This window comes from Carcharhinus amblyrhynchos, chromosome 6, assembly GCF_965287045.1.
Source record: "Carcharhinus amblyrhynchos chromosome 6, sCarAmb.v2.hapA, whole genome shotgun sequence".
Classification (NCBI taxonomy): Eukaryota; Metazoa; Chordata; class Chondrichthyes; order Carcharhiniformes; family Carcharhinidae; genus Carcharhinus; species Carcharhinus amblyrhynchos.
The window spans coordinates 114,408,100-114,423,378 of record NC_137329.1 but is presented as its reverse complement, the minus strand read 5'-3'; the positions used below and the strand labels follow the sequence as shown (position 1 = coordinate 114,423,378).

The window sequence follows — 15,279 nt, the reverse complement described above, 5'->3', positions numbered from 1 at the left end:
CACAGCGCCGTCGGTGGCCAGGACTGGGACTGCAGGCACACAGCGCTGTCGGTGGCCAGGACTGGGACTGCAGGCACACAGCGCCACTAAAAGTCAGCACCGGGGACTGCAAGCACACAGCGCCGTCGGTGACCAGGACTGGGACTACAGGCACACAGCGCCACTAATGTTCAGCACCGGGACTGCAGGCTTCACAGTGCCGCCAGTGGCCAGCAGTGGCACTGCAGGCTTGATGTGGATATAACACAGTAAAAAGTCTGACAACACCAGGTTTTAGTCCAACCGATTTATATTTATATAAATACAAATAAAGGGAATGCAGGCTTCACAGCGCCGCCGGTGGCTAGGAGTGGGACTGCAGGCACACAGCGCCGCCGGTGGCCAGGACTGGGACTGCAAGGTACACAGCGCCTCCAGTGGCCGGGACTGGTACTGCAGTCATACAGGGGCGCCAGTGGCCGAAACTGGGGCTGCAGGCTCACAGCGCTGCCAGTGGCCAGGACAGGGAAAAGTCTGAATGCAGGCACACAGCGCCGCCGGTGGCCGTGACCGGCATTGCAGGCACACAGCGCCGCCGGTGACCGGGACAGGGAATGCAAGCACACAGCGCCGCCGGTAGCCGGGACCGGCACTGCAGGCACACAGCGCCGCCGGTGGCCGGGACAGGGAATGCAGGCACACAGTGCCGCCGGTGGCCGGGACCGGCACTGCAGGAACACAGCGCCGCCGGTGGCTGGGACCGGCACTGCAGGAACACAGCGCCGCCGGTGGCCGGGACCGGCACTGCAGGAACACAGCGCCGCCGGTGGCCCACACCGGCACTGCAGGCACACAGCGCCGCCGGTGGCCCGCACCGGCACTGCCGCTCCCCTCCCCCACTCAGAGCGACATGTGGCCGTGAGGCTCAGGGCCCCGCGTTTCCGCAGTGAGTGAGTCGCTTCCCCAGGCGCTCGGGGGCCGGTAGCGGTCGCGTTTAGGCCGGAATTAGTGGCGGCTTCGGGGCGAGGATGATCACATGAGGCCCGGGGGACGGAGCTAGAGCGGAGAGCGAGCGAGCAGGGCCTCGGGTCTCAGGTAGGAAGCTGGAGGACCGCCCGAGGCTCGGGGCCCCGGGGACTTTACCAAGTGCGTGTGCGGCCTGGGGCCGGGGGAGGAAGGAGGGAGCTCCGGCCAGGAGGCCGCGGCTCAGCTCCGGGCTGGCGGCCTAGAGCGGAGGGCGCTTTGTTCGAGCAGTGGAGGTGGGGAGCGGGGCCTGGGCCCGGGCTGCCCGGGCGGGGAGAGGCCGGACGGGCGGAGAGAGAGAACGGCAGCGCCGGGAGGTCCGGCCCTGGGGAGAGAGAGAGACAATAACCACCGGGAAGAACCCCCCGTCAAAACACCGGGAAGAACCCCCCCCTCAAAACACCGGGAAGAACCCCTCCCCCCCAAAACACCGGGAAGAACCCCCGCCTCAAAACACCGGGAAGAACCCCTCTCCCCCAAAACACCGGGAAGAACCCCCGCCTCAAAACACCGGGAAGAACCCCTCTCCCTCAAAACACCGGGAAGAACCCCCGCCTCAAAACACCGGGAAGAACCCCTCTCCCCCAAAACACCGGGAAGAACCCCCGCCTCAAAACACCAGGAAGAACCCCCCCCCTCAAAACACCGGTAAGAACCCCCCCCCCCAAAAACACTGGGAAGAACCCCCCCCCAAAAAACACTGGGAAGAACCCCCCCCAAAAAACACTGGGAAGAACCCCCCCCCCCCCCAAAAAAACACTGGGAAGAACCCCCCCCCAAAAAAAACACTGGGAAGAACCCCCCCCCCCCAAAAACACTGGGAAGAACCCCCCCAAAAAACACTGGGAAGAACCCCCCCCCCAAAACACTGGGAAGAACCCCCCCCCCCCCCCCAAAACACTGGGAAGAACCCCCCCCCCCCCAAAACACTGGGAAGAACCCCCCCCCCCAAAACACTGGGAAGAACCCCCCCCCCCCCCCCAAAACACTGGGAAGAACCCCCCCCCCCAAAACACTGGGAAGAACCCCTCTCAAAACACCGGGAAGAACTCCCCCCCCCTCAAAACACCGGGAAGAACCCCTCTCAAAACACCGGGAAGAACTCCCCCCCCTCAAAACACCGGGAAGAACCCCCCCCCAAAAAGCTTGGAATCGTACCCAAAACACCAGGAATAATCATCATCCCGGGAGGGGGGTGGCATTAGCAATAATCTTCATCCTGGGTGGATTAGGAATAGTTTTCACCCGGGAAGGGGGACTTTGGGAATAATACCCATTCCAGAAGGGAATGGAAATAATCCCCATTCTGGAGGAATTGGGAGTAATCCCCATCCGGGGTGGGGGGGGTAGTTTGGGAATATTCTTCATTCCAAGGGTGGGGTTGGGAATAAGTCTCATTGTTGGGGGGATTGGTAACAATCTTCATTTGACCCGGGATAGGTTTGGGAATAATTTCCTCTGGAGAGATTGGGATTGACTTCATCTGGGGAGGTGGGGGATTGGAATAATCTTCACCCAGGAAGGATTGGAAATAATCTTTACACTGTTGGGGGGAGGGGGAATTTCCAATTCCATCCTGTTGGTGATCATTAGGAGGAGGGAATGGAATGGAGCAGTTCGACAATAATCTTTACTCCTTTGTGTTGTGAGGAATTGCAACTTGCATTAAAACTTTCAATTGTTACTTTTTTCTTGTCTCACATACTTCAATACTTTCAGTTTTCTGTATCTACCATTTCCTGTAGTTGCTCATTATGTCATACTACCTTTTAAAAGGGTAAACTGTTTGACAAATAAAATGACAATTGGAGAGTGAGTTGAGGAATGGACTAAGTTTCTAGCTCCTACAGGACCTGCAGCAGAACAATGGGCAGAGTGTTGGCCTTCTGCAATGTGAAATTCTCACTCTTAGGCTACATTAAATTCTGAAATATGATGTGTTAGTTAGATCCATTGGAATTAACATATATCAACGCAGCCAGTGTTTATTACACATGTTAAGCTAAACAGTTATCTAATACTAGCTCCTTTTTTAAAAAAAATCCAACCCATTCCTTTTCTAAAATGTTTACAGCTTTGAAACAGTTGTTTACGATACACTTTAGTTACAAAACAAACTGGAGTCTAAAGGGCATTTTCCAATTCACCATTCTCCTTCAGTTTCCACTTTACCAGAATCAAACTACTGGTAAATTTCACTTATTTTCTATTTTGAATACAATTGAAGATGGAAAAGCCTAGCCAAAGATGTATAAAGCTGAAAGTACTATAAATTCCATGTACAACTTAGTAGATATTAACAAAAATTTGTTTAGTGATTGCCAGTTGTTTGTACTACCACTTCCTGTTTATCTGTAGACGATTTTGGTATCTTATTTCATTTGATTTATTATTGTCACATATTGGTATACAGTGAAAAGTATTGTTTCTTGCGCGCTATACAGACAAAGCATGCCATTCATAGAGAAGGAAAGGAGAGAGTGCAGGATAGTGTTATTTGGGTTAATATCAAGGTAATATGTTTTTTAATGCAAGAAACAGGTCTTGGTTTTGACTCTTTACATGAAAATCACATCTCTCAGATCTCCTACCCTTTGCATTAAATATTTCTGAACTCTCACCACTTCATATGAAGAGTACAGTTGGAATGATTTACATACTGACTGATTTGACAGTGGGTTAAAGGAACAATGACTTGTTTTGGTTCACGCTGGCACAGTGGTTAGCACTACTGCCTCACTGCACCAGGGACCTGGGTTCAAAGCCCAGCTTGGGTCACTATCTGTGCGGAGCCTGCACATTCTCTCCGTGTCAGCGTGGGTTTCCTCTGGGTGCTTTGATTTCCTCCTGCAGTCCGAAAGACATGTTGTTTAGGTGCATTGGCCATGCTAAATTCTCCCTCATTGTAGCCGAACAGGCGCTGGAGTGTAGATTTTCACAGTAACTTCATTGCAGCGTTAATGTAAGTCTAATAAATAAACTTTAAATTTGTTACTAAGTGTGCAAGTTTGGGAAAAGGAAAACATCCGTGTCACCCTTCAAGCTGTAATGTTTAGATATATACTGTTGAGATGTTGAAGGGGAACAGATTTATTCAGGAGTGGTTCCTTTTGATCACACAACCTAGATGTTTAAACGCATTTTTCAATGAAGGAATTACAGCCCTGCACAGTTTTTTTTGTCAGGCTGGTGAAGGGGATATTCTGTTATTTTTATGTTGCAACCCTCTCAAACATTATGTAACTTTGGAACTCAATGCCTCACAAGGTGGTGGAATCAGGGTCACTGAATATTTTTAAGGCAGAGGTAAATAGATCCTTGTTAGGTAAGGGAATCAAAGATTACCGGAGGTAGATGGGAAATCTGGAATTCAATATGTACAAGTCAACTATGATCTTATTGAACGGTGGGGCAGGCTCAGGCTAAATGGCCTACTTTTGCTCCTATTTCATGTGTTAGTTTAAAGTTTTTTTCTTAGTCTCACAAGTAGGCTTACATTAACACTGAAAGAAGTCTCACAACACCAGCTTGAAGTCCAACAGGTTTATTTGGTAGCATGAGCTTTCAGAGTGCTGCCCTTCATTAGGTGAGATCTGACGAAGTGACAGTGCTCTGAAAGCTTGTGCTACTAAATAAACCTGTTGGATTTCAACCTGGTATGTAAGACTTCTTACTGTGCCCACCCCGTTTCGATGCCGGCATCTCCACGTCATGGCTACATTAACACTACAATGAAGTTACTGTGAAAATCTCCTAGTTGCCACACTCCAGAGCCTGTTTGGGTACGCTGAGGGAAAATTTAGCATTGCCAATTCACCTAACTGGCACATCTTTTGGACAGTGGGGGGAAACTGGAGCACCTGAAGGAAACCCACACAAACATGGGGAGAATGTGCAGACTACACACAAACAAGAATCGAACCTGGGTCCCTGGCACTGTGAAGTATCAGTGCTAACCAATGTGCTGCCTGAAAGTGTAGAGCGAATTGACACATTTATTTAACAAATACGTATCTGGTCAGCTGGTATCTGTGTAAAAAACAGATTCTTCTGCTTAAGACCTCATGACAATCTATGTTTGATTAAAGTGGGGCTGGATAGGTGGTCAAAATGAGGGATTTAGAAAAAAGACTTCAGAGGCTTACAACCTGATAATCTTATGTTCTGAGATGGCCTCCTCCTCATAGGAGGCACGAAATACACATCTGTAGATATGCTCAAGCTCCCTGGGGTGATGGACTTCCTTTCTGCACGATATTAGTGAATTTGATATTCTTTCTAACATTAAGATGTGCAATTTTGCCTTTGTCTCATCATAGAAATTAATTGATATATCCAGCTGAGTTTTGCCACTTGCCTTAATGGATCATGGTAGGGTTTTGTGTTGTGGTATTTGATTGGACTGATCTTTCCCCTGGGGCTCTTGGCCCTTTCTTTAAGCAAAGGGAGGGGTACTTGTTAGTCCCTTCTGGTTATAGGTGCTAGCACATTCTAAGACTGATTGGAGAAAAATGTATGGTTGAAGTGGAAGAAGGTAATCTTTCACATCCAGCGTCATTAGAGTAGATCAGCGACCGTTTATAACAAATGATTTGATTATTGGAAGAGCTGATAGCTTTACAAGGCTGCTTGAAAGGAAACCTTGCTGCTTTATGTATTTATTTAAATTTAATTAGGATATCAGCTGTTTAGTGCCCTTATTTTGGAGAGCTGTAGTATTTAATTGGCAGTTGTGAGAAATCAGAACAGAATGTCAATTAAAAACAATTAATCTTATCCTTCCTGAGGAGGACTGGTTTATACCTTGTTAATTGTATATATAGAGGCTTGGCATCAAGGACCTTATAATAAATGGGTATAACACCAGACAACTTTATTGCATCAAATGCTACCATTATAATTTTGTCTTTCTTTACACCCTGTTTCCATCTTTTGTTGGGAGGTAGTGTAGCAACCCGATAACTATGCCAAAATTACTCTGGCAGATAAGCTACCTGATGATATGTCTTTTTTATTAAGACCTCTCAGTCTCAGGTGGACAATTGAAGCAGGTATCATTGGAGCTATTAAGACAACACAGTTTTGTGTATGGCTCTGGATCAGAAACCTGTTGCATTATGCTGAGAGAGCTTAACTATTCTGTGCAAGAAAATATGAACTTTAATTGCCTTTAATTTTTGTTTAATTTGCAGTGTTGCATTTTCGACTAAGTGTAAAAGATGGGAGATAGCAAATTAAACAAACCTGCAGCAGCTCCAGAACAGGATGAAGATTTTGAAGGTAAGTTTATTTGCATTGTGATGTTTGTCAACTTTGAAAACTTTATTGTGAATTAGAAATGTTTTACATTTTTAATTATGTTTGTAACCAGTTGCAGTCCTGGGAATGAACCCTTGTTTGACACCGAGGGAACAGTTGTTTTTAATGTAGCAGTGAAAAATGCATTTTAACACATTGACGTGATCTTGATTAGCCATGCTCCCAGTAAACTCTGTTCTGCATTATCAGAGAATTTTTGCAGTTAATGGAAGTCTGGTGATAATCTGGTCTACCATCTTTTTCATTTCAGAAAGTGGGCTGCTGACAGATGATTGGAGAGAGTAACAGCTACTGTGTAACACTGGTTTTAAAGCTAGGATTTGTGTGGTACTTTTGGCCAGTTGTCTTGGGTTTCTGTAGCTGCACATGAACATGTGAGGCTGTGAAATGGAAAATCGACTGATGAGTCGTTGCAGGCCAATCTTGCTGGCGGGTCTGAGTGCAGTTTGTAAGGGAGATACCAGTGTACAACACTTTGGGATATCCCCTCCATTATATTGAATAAGCAGATTCCATTCTACTCTGGGTAGTCGATTTGTTTTGTTCTTTTAACAGATGTCACAAGATTGAGACAGAGTTAATATGTGAATAATATAATTGTTCCTGGTCAGTGTTAAGTTTGTTGAAAACACATACTTGCAGACATATTGGCCTAACTGCTGAAGTGGCCATTAAGGAGTTTTTAAATGTTTTCCAAACTCTTTGTGTTGATGTCAGTATGATTTACTGGCAGATTTTTCAGTATTCAGCCTATTTCCATCAAGGACTTCTGGTTTTTCAAGGTTGGTACCTTTGTTGAAAATTATTACTTAAATGGATCTTGTTGTCATGAGCACTTTAGAACTTTTTAAGGTTAGTTCTGTATGTTCCGAGTGACTTTTCAGAATGATCCCTATTTAATTTTGGTATTTGCATGATGGTATTTCAGTGCTATCTTGAAAACATACTGGTCAGCCTTTCTGTTCCTGAGATTGGGTGGGGAATTCCTGTTGACAGTGAAGACTTGGTGGTAAATAAATCAGCTTGGAATGTAAGTTAGAGCAGAACTTGGGGGAGTATGTATTCCCATGATCTTGCTACTTTTACCATCCTTGGTGGTGGAGATATCAGGTTGCTGTCAGATTGAGCTTGCTGATCAACATCAGTATATCCTATGGATGGTACATACAGTGCATTGGCACTGAAAACGTGTACACTGAATCCATTTGTCATGGTGTCAATTTCCCTTGTTCTGATGATAAGCTCCAGAGGTGATGTTGCAGCTGTCCCCATCAGGCAAGAAGACTATTTAATCACATTTGTGCTTTTAGCCTTATAGAAGTTGGGGATGACCCTGAGGGTTAAGGAAATAAACCGCTTGTCTCGGAACCCCAACCTGAGGTCAGTGTGGACCCCCATTACCCAGCACAATATTATCAGTGGGGACTTGATATTCATGATGCAAGTGAATGTCCAAGGTGGATTTCTTGCTAGCAGTGGTCATGTGAAAGTGTTTATGGAATCTGCTCCTTATGTTATCTAGTTGTCCACGCCATGACTGCACCCAGGAAGGTTATTAGGTTTTGCTCCAGCAGTGGATGTTGAATACTTAACTCTGACTGCAAATATTGCTTTTGGTACTTAGTGCACAGATATTCCTGTGTTGTAGTTTCAGTAACTTGGTGCCTCCATTCTGAGCTGAGCCTTCTACTCATGGCATACTTTTTTCATATTTCTCATTGAACCATGGTTTGTCTGCCAGTTTATTGGTGACAGTCTCGAGTTTTTTGGAGGCAGAAGTGTAAGAGTTGTGAGCAGCATGAGATTTCTGGCTGTATTACACAATCTTGATGTTGATAAGAGTCTACAAAGTCTCAAGACCGTCCAGTTTAGGGTTTCTACATTTGTCCCACTTGCTATGGCTGCATAACCTTGTTTCATGAAAACTGAGTGTGATTACTTTTCTGGTGCTATGTTTGATAGACAACGTTTGGTAAGTGAGGATATCAAGTGGATTACACTCAGAGGTTCCTTTGCCACCTGATGGTGATCCAGTCTCAATGCAAACTCCTTGGACTTGGCATTGGTAATAACTCCTGCCCTTTCCCCCTCCCTCCTCTTCTTCTAGAGTATATTCCCCTCTGTGTCTCCTCCTGAGCGGTGTTCAGGCTGCAGGGGTAGGGATTTGTCAGTTAGTGGGTTTGAGGTTAAATGGTGATCAGCAGAGGATTTATTTTGTTTTATTTAATATGAAGCCATGATGCTTCATCAAGTGAGCAGGAGCCAATGTTGAGGAGTTCAACAGCAAGGGTGTTCCTACCTGACTTTGTATCATTCTGACCCCATCTTTGGTGGATCTATTTTGCTAATGGTACAGGTCAAAATTTGTGCCTTTGACTGTTTTGCTATGTTAAGGGTGTTATATAAATTCAAGTTGTTAATGTAACTAGGGATGTTTAGAGGAGTCTGGTATTGTCTGGTTATTCTTTGAGATTGGCTTTGTTGGGCTGTTGCTTGACTGTGCTGGGATAGCTCTCAGTGTAATGCAGCAGTGTACAAATAACTAGAATGAGGGGCATGCACACGGTGGGTCGTGCGTGGGCTGCTCTTGGAGGTTCCGGGAGTGGCCTAGTACTTCGTGTCGGTGTGTGTGCTTGATCGTGGACCGGTAGACGGGCACCGCAACAGCTCAGTGACTAGCACTGCTGGCTGTGCAGATACATGGATTTGGGCCTGTGTCTGTGGGAGTTTGTGCATTCTCCCTGTGGTTGTGTGGGTTTCCTCTGGGCGCTCCGGTTTCCTCCCACACCCCAAAGATGTGCTCTTAGGCTGATTGGTTTACCAAATTGACACTATTCTCCCCTGAATCTGGCTAAGTTAGGGGTTCCATTCGTAGACACACAGGGTAGAATAGGTGTAGGGTGATGCGGCGGCGCGGGCTCGTTGGGCCGAAGGGCCTGTTTCCCGTGCTGGGTTGTTCTTTGTTTTCAATATCGAGTGGGACATATTGCTGTTGGATATGATCTAAGCTGATTTTACAAATAAGTAGCTTGTTAGGCCATTTCAAAGTACATTCAGAGTTGACCACGTGCAGGACGACTTGGACCATATTAAGGCTTAGACTGATAAGTGGCAAGTAGGATTCATGCCACACAAATGCCAGGAACGACCATTTTCAGCAAGAGAGAATCTAACCAATTTCCTTTGACCTTCACTAGCATTATCATCATCAAATTCCCCCCCCCCCCCCCCCAAAATCAACATCCTGGGATTGCTATTGACCAGCAACTGAACAGAACCAGTCGTATAAATACTGTGGCTTCAAGAACAGGTCAGCCCCCCAATAATGATCTGGAGGTGGGGCGGGCTGTTAACGCGCAAATAAGTGCGGCGTGCAGGAATGGGACAGCCGTAGTTATGGGGGATTTCAATCTGCATACTGATTGGTCGACCCATGTTGGAAGCGGTGGGCTCGAGGAGGAGTTCTTGGAATGCTGCCGGGATAGTTTCCTGGAACAGTGTGTGTTGGAGCCGACGAGGGAGCGAGCTATCTTGGGTCTGGTGCTATGTAATGAGGCGGGTAGAATTAGGGAACTTGCAGTGAAGGATCCTCTTGGGGAGAGTGATCATTGTATAGCGGAGTTTCTGGTGCAGATGGAGGAGGAGAAAGTGGGTTCCCGGACGCGCGTCCTTTGTTTGAACAGAGGGGAGTACGGTAGGATGAGAGAAGAATTGGCGAATATGGACTGGGGGAGCGCGTTGGAAGGTAGGTCTGCTGAGGAGCAGTGGAGGATCTTTAAGGAGATCTTTCTTGGTGCTCAGCGGAAATTTATTCCGACGGTCAAAAAGGACCGTAGGAGGAGAGGTAATCAGCCGTGGATAACGAAGGCGGTGAAGGAAAGTGTTAAATTAAAAGCGGAGGCGTTTAGAGTAGCTAAGAGTAGTGGGCGAGAAGAGGATTGGGAGAGGTTTAAATGTCAACAAAGATTGACAAAGAAGTTGATAAAGAAAGGTAGGAGAAACTATGAAGCTGGGCTAGCGCTTAATATAAAAAAGGATAGCAAGAGTTTTTATAAATATATAAAAAGGAAGAGGCTGGCTAGGGTGAACGTTGGTCCCTTAGAGGATGAGAAGGGGGACTTACTGGTAGGGGATGGGGATATGGCGGAGGTCTTGAATAACTTTTTTGTTTCTGTCTTCACGGAGGAGGACGTGAATAATTTGCCGGATGTTAGAGATGGAAAGGTGGTAGGACTGGAGGGTCTCGATGACATTACTGTTACTAGAGAGGTGGTGCTCGACAGACTGGAGGGGCTGATTGTGGACAAGTCCCCAGGACCGGATGGAATGCATCCGAGGGTCCTGAAAGAAATGGCGGAGGTGATAGTGGATGCCTTGGTGGTTATTTTCCAGACGTCGCTGGATTCCGGGGAAGTGCCGGAAGATTGGAAAACGGCTAATGTTACGCCGTTGTTTAAGAAGGGTGCCAGGCAAAAGGCGGGGAATTATAGGCCTGTTAGTTTAACGTCTGTTGTAGGTAAAATGTTAGAATCCGTCATCAAGGAGGAAATAGCGAGGCATCTTGAGGGGAACTGCTTGATAGAGCAGACGCAGCACGGTTTCCTAAAAGGGAAGTCGTGTCTGACAAATTTACTGGAGTTCTATGAGGATGTGTCTAGGGCGGTGGATAGAGGAGAGCCGGTGGATGTGGTCTTCCTGGATTTTCAGAAGGCGTTTGACAAGGTACCTCACAAGAGGTTATTGCAGAAGGTAAGGGGGCATGGAGTTGGGGGTAGAGTGTTAGCGTGGATAGAGGATTGGTTGTCAAATAGGAGGCAGAGAGTGGGGGTCAATGGGTGTTATTCGGATTGGCGGATGGTGACTAGTGGAGTGCCCCAGGGGTTGGTGCTGGGGCCTCAGCTATTTACCATTTATATAGATGATCTGGAGGAGGGAACTGAGTGTAGGGTGTCGAAATTTGCTGATGACACCAAAATTGGTGGAAAGGCAAATTGTGCGGAGGGTGGGGAGAGTCTACAGAAGGATCTAGATAGGCTGGGCGAATGGGCCAGGAAATGGCAGATGGAGTTTAATGTTGGCAAGTGCGAGGTGGTCCACTTTGGTAGGAATAATGGTAGGAAGGATTATTACTTACGTGGAGAAAAACTGCAGCAGGCGACGGTGCAGAGGGACCTCGGGGTCCTTGTGCATGAGTCGCAAAATCCCAGCTTGCAGGTGCAGCAGGTGGTCAGGAAGGCGAATGGGATGCTGGCTTTCATCGCGAGGGGGATTGAATATAAAAGTAGGGAGGTCTTGCTGCGGCTGTATAGGGCGTTGGTGAGGCCGCAGCTAGAGTACTGTGTGCAGTTTTGGGCGCCATACTTGCGCAAGGATATTTTAGCCTTGGAGGGAGTGCAGAGTAGGTTTACTAGGCTGATTCCGGAGTTGAGGGGGTTGAGCTATGAGGAGAGGCTGAATAGATTAGGCTTGTACTCGTTAGAGTTTAGAAGAATGAGGGGAGATCTCATTGAGACGTATAAGATGATGAATGGGATGGATAGGATAGAGGTGGAGAGACTCTTCCCGCTCAGAAAGGATAGTAGGACTAGGGGGCATAGCCTCAAGATAAAGGGGGGGTGGTTTAGAACAGAGTTGAGGAGGAACTTCTTCACTCAAAGGGTGGTGAATCTCTGGAATTCTCTGCCCATTGAAGTGATGGAGGCTGCCTCGCTAAATAATTTTAAGACGCGGGTTGATGGGTTTTTGATGAGAGAGGGGATTAAGGGTTATGGGGAGAGGGCGGGAATGTGGAACTGAGCCACGACAGATCAGCCATGATCTTATTGAATGGCGGGGCAGGCTCGAAGGGCTAGTTGGCCTACTCCTGCTACTATTTCTTATGTTCTAAGAGTAACTCACCTCCCAACTTCCCAGAGCTTGTTCACCATCCACAAGGCATGAGTGAGGAATGTCTCCACATGCCTGGATGAATGTCACTCCAACAATGCTCAAGAAGTTCAACACCATGCACGACAAAACCACCTGCTTGATTGGCACCCCCTACACCACCAATGCACTTGGCAGCTGTGTGTACCATCTACAAGATGCACTGCAAGTACTCACCAAGGCACATTCCAAACATCATGACTTCTAGCACCTTGAAGAATGAGGGCATAGGAAAACTGCCATCTGCAAATCCCCCTCAGGTCACTCACCATCCTAACTTGGAAGTTTATTGCAATTCCTTCGCTGTTGCTGGGTCAAAATTCTGGGACTCGCTGCCTAATAGCCCTCTGAGTGTACCTAAAACACATGGACTGCAGCGATTCAACAAGACAATTCATCACCTCGAGGGCATTTAGTAATGGACAATAAGTGCTATCCTAGCCAGCAATCTCCACAGCCAATGATTTGAATACATTTGAAAAGGTTTTCCTTCTCTGAAAGACATGAATGTGCCGGTTAGAAGCTTTGGTGAATTTCAGCAGCCCTGATCATTCTTCCTGCTGCCAGTCTTTAAATGACCAGATTTCTGAAACATAAACTGGCCACAGTTGAACTGTTTGGCTAGTCCTGCACCACAACTATGCTGTACCCTTATTAAGATACCAGATCTGACTATGTAAGGGTGCTGAATTACTGCAGATTTGATGTTGAATTTTCCCTTGTTTTCTGACTATACTTAAGAAACTTCCTCAAAGCCTTATTCATTCCTTGACGCCTCTTTGTCTGATTTCAGCTACACTTGCTTTAAAGCAAAAATATTTTTAAAATGCCAGAAAAAAATTTGTACTTTAATGATGTGGGTTTTGTGATGTTCTTTCAAAACCTGACATTGCCAAAGCACTTCTGGGAGTGGGAATTTCATTTGTCATCTATAAAAAGTGATTTCAATGACACCGTGCGCTAGAGGCAGATGAGAGAGGTCATTCAGTTCATCTTGTCTTTTTAAGAACGATATCACTTCTTCCCCTCCCCAATCCCCACAAAATGACACCAACACAATTCGATCGGACTCTGCTCTATTCCGTTCTAAATTTTCCTGAATCTCCTATCCTACTCATTATAGTGTTCTGGATTTTCCTTTACTAGTTTGTGCTCCTTTCAGATTGCTTACTTTCTAAGCTAAGTTTCGCTCATCTTTCCTCATAAATTAGCCTTTGAATGTGATGTACTTGGTTTTCCAGAAGACATTTGACAAGGTGCCATATAAGAGCCTAATATGTGTGGGTAACATATTAACATGGACAGAGGATTCGTTGACTGACAAGAAACAGAGGCAAAAATGTGTCGTATTCAAATAGGCAGGATTTAACGAGGGATCAGAGCTAGGGCCTTAACTGTTTATAATCTATGTTAATGGTTGGATAATTGGACCAAATGTGTGGTTGCTAAATTTGCGAATGGTGCAAAGATAACTTGGAAAAGAAATGGTAAAAAGAACTTAACTTTCTACATCCCTTTGCAAACCCCTTAAGTAGGTGGGCACAAATTTGGCAGATGGAGTATAATGTGGAAATATGAATTTGACCAGTTTGGCAAGAATAAAAAAGTAGTGCATTATTTAAATGGGGAGAGATTGCAGCGGTACGTAGGGATTTTTGTTGTCCTGGTACATGAATTTCAAACAGTTGACAGCAAATGATTAGGAAAATAAATGGAATGGGTTTTTTTTGCAAGGGAAGTGGAATACAAGAGGAGGAATATTTTGCTACCATTGAATCGGGTAGTTAAGAGTGTTGTGTACAGTTTTGGCCTCCTTATTTAAGAAGTAACTTAATTGCATTAGAAGTAGTTCAGAGAAGGTTCCCTCACTTGTTTCCAGGAATGAGGAGGCTACTTAATGAAGAAAGGATGGGTCTGTATCCATTGACCCTGAGGACTCTTGACAGATTGGATGCTGAGAGGATATTTCCTGTGCTGAGATACTAGAACTAGGGGACACCATTTAAGAGTATCTCCCGTTTAAGACAGCATGGAGATTTTTTTCCCCAAGGGTCGTAAATCCTTGGAACACTCGTGACCATACAGCAATGGAAGTAGGATCATCAAATATTTTTAAAACAGATTCTTGATTGACAAAGGAGTCAAGGAGTAGTGGGGAAGGAAGGAAAGTAGAGTTGAGTCATCAGTCATGATCTTATTGAATGCCAGAGCAGGCTCAAGGGGCCAAATGGCTTACTCCTCCTAATTTATTGTGTGTATGTTCAGTCTTGTGGCTATTCATCCAACTGTCCCCCATGGCTTGAATGACTTTCTTTTCTTTCAGGAATCAGAACAAATCGCTGTGATCAAGCTGTGGTCTGAAACGAGCACTGTACGATTTCAGCATGATGTCCTCCATCTTCAGTCCGACTGTGCTGTTTTGGATGTGTAGTTCAGTCTTCTGTTTGCTTAGTGGATTAAAGCTCGCTGTAGTTAGATGAAGTTGATTGTTGAGTTTCTTGAAACTGTTTGGGATTTTGTCCCCAACGCCACCTGATGTGCTATGCTTTGAACTTGTCTGTATTAAATCTGACCTGTTTACTTGTTTTGTATACTTTGTAGTTTCTGATCCAACTCTTCCAAGTGCAATTTCCCCTCCTGGTTTGATGTGTCAGTAAATTTGATCAATTTGGATTAAGTATCTGCAAGTAGTAGTTTATTTAGAGTGATTCTAATGATGATTCCAGTTGCCAACTGCCTCTACTCCCATGCTTCTCCACATACCTCCACTCTGCCCCAATCGAGGAATTCTCATTCAAAAGGTGCTACTGATTCCTACCATTCAAACTTTCCTTTTCATTGTGAGAATGAGAATCCTTAGTACTTCAAATGTTATAACCTTTCATGAGGAGATTTATCAAGTGCATTTTGAAGTCAAGGTACACCACATCTGAGGTACCACATCATCAAAAACTTAAGGAAGTTGGTCAAGCAATATTACCTTTCTAAATCTATACCTGGTGCTGCCTCCTGGGCTATTGTGATACAAGTAAT

The 15,279-nt window shown here is 45.7% G+C and overlaps 1 protein-coding gene across 4 annotated transcripts in view; it reads left to right on the top strand.

Annotated features, from left to right (window-relative positions):
- The first annotated feature begins 843 nt into the window (after positions 1 to 843).
- The window catches only part of scaf11 (SR-related CTD-associated factor 11), a 79,552-nt gene continuing 65,116 nt past the window's right edge, over positions 844 to 15,279 (top strand). For 3 of the 4 annotated variants that reach the window (XM_080191253.1, XM_080191254.1, XM_080191249.1), the window contains exons 1-2: positions 875 to 1,074; positions 6,195 to 6,282. In XM_080191253.1, the coding sequence (XP_080047379.1) occupies positions 6,222 to 6,282 (61 nt within the window). In that variant the 5' untranslated portion in view covers positions 875 to 1,074; positions 6,195 to 6,221. Of the gene's footprint in view, positions 1,075 to 6,194; positions 6,283 to 15,279 lie in introns of all 4 variants that reach the window. The other variant, XM_080191252.1, reaches the window with a different exon arrangement.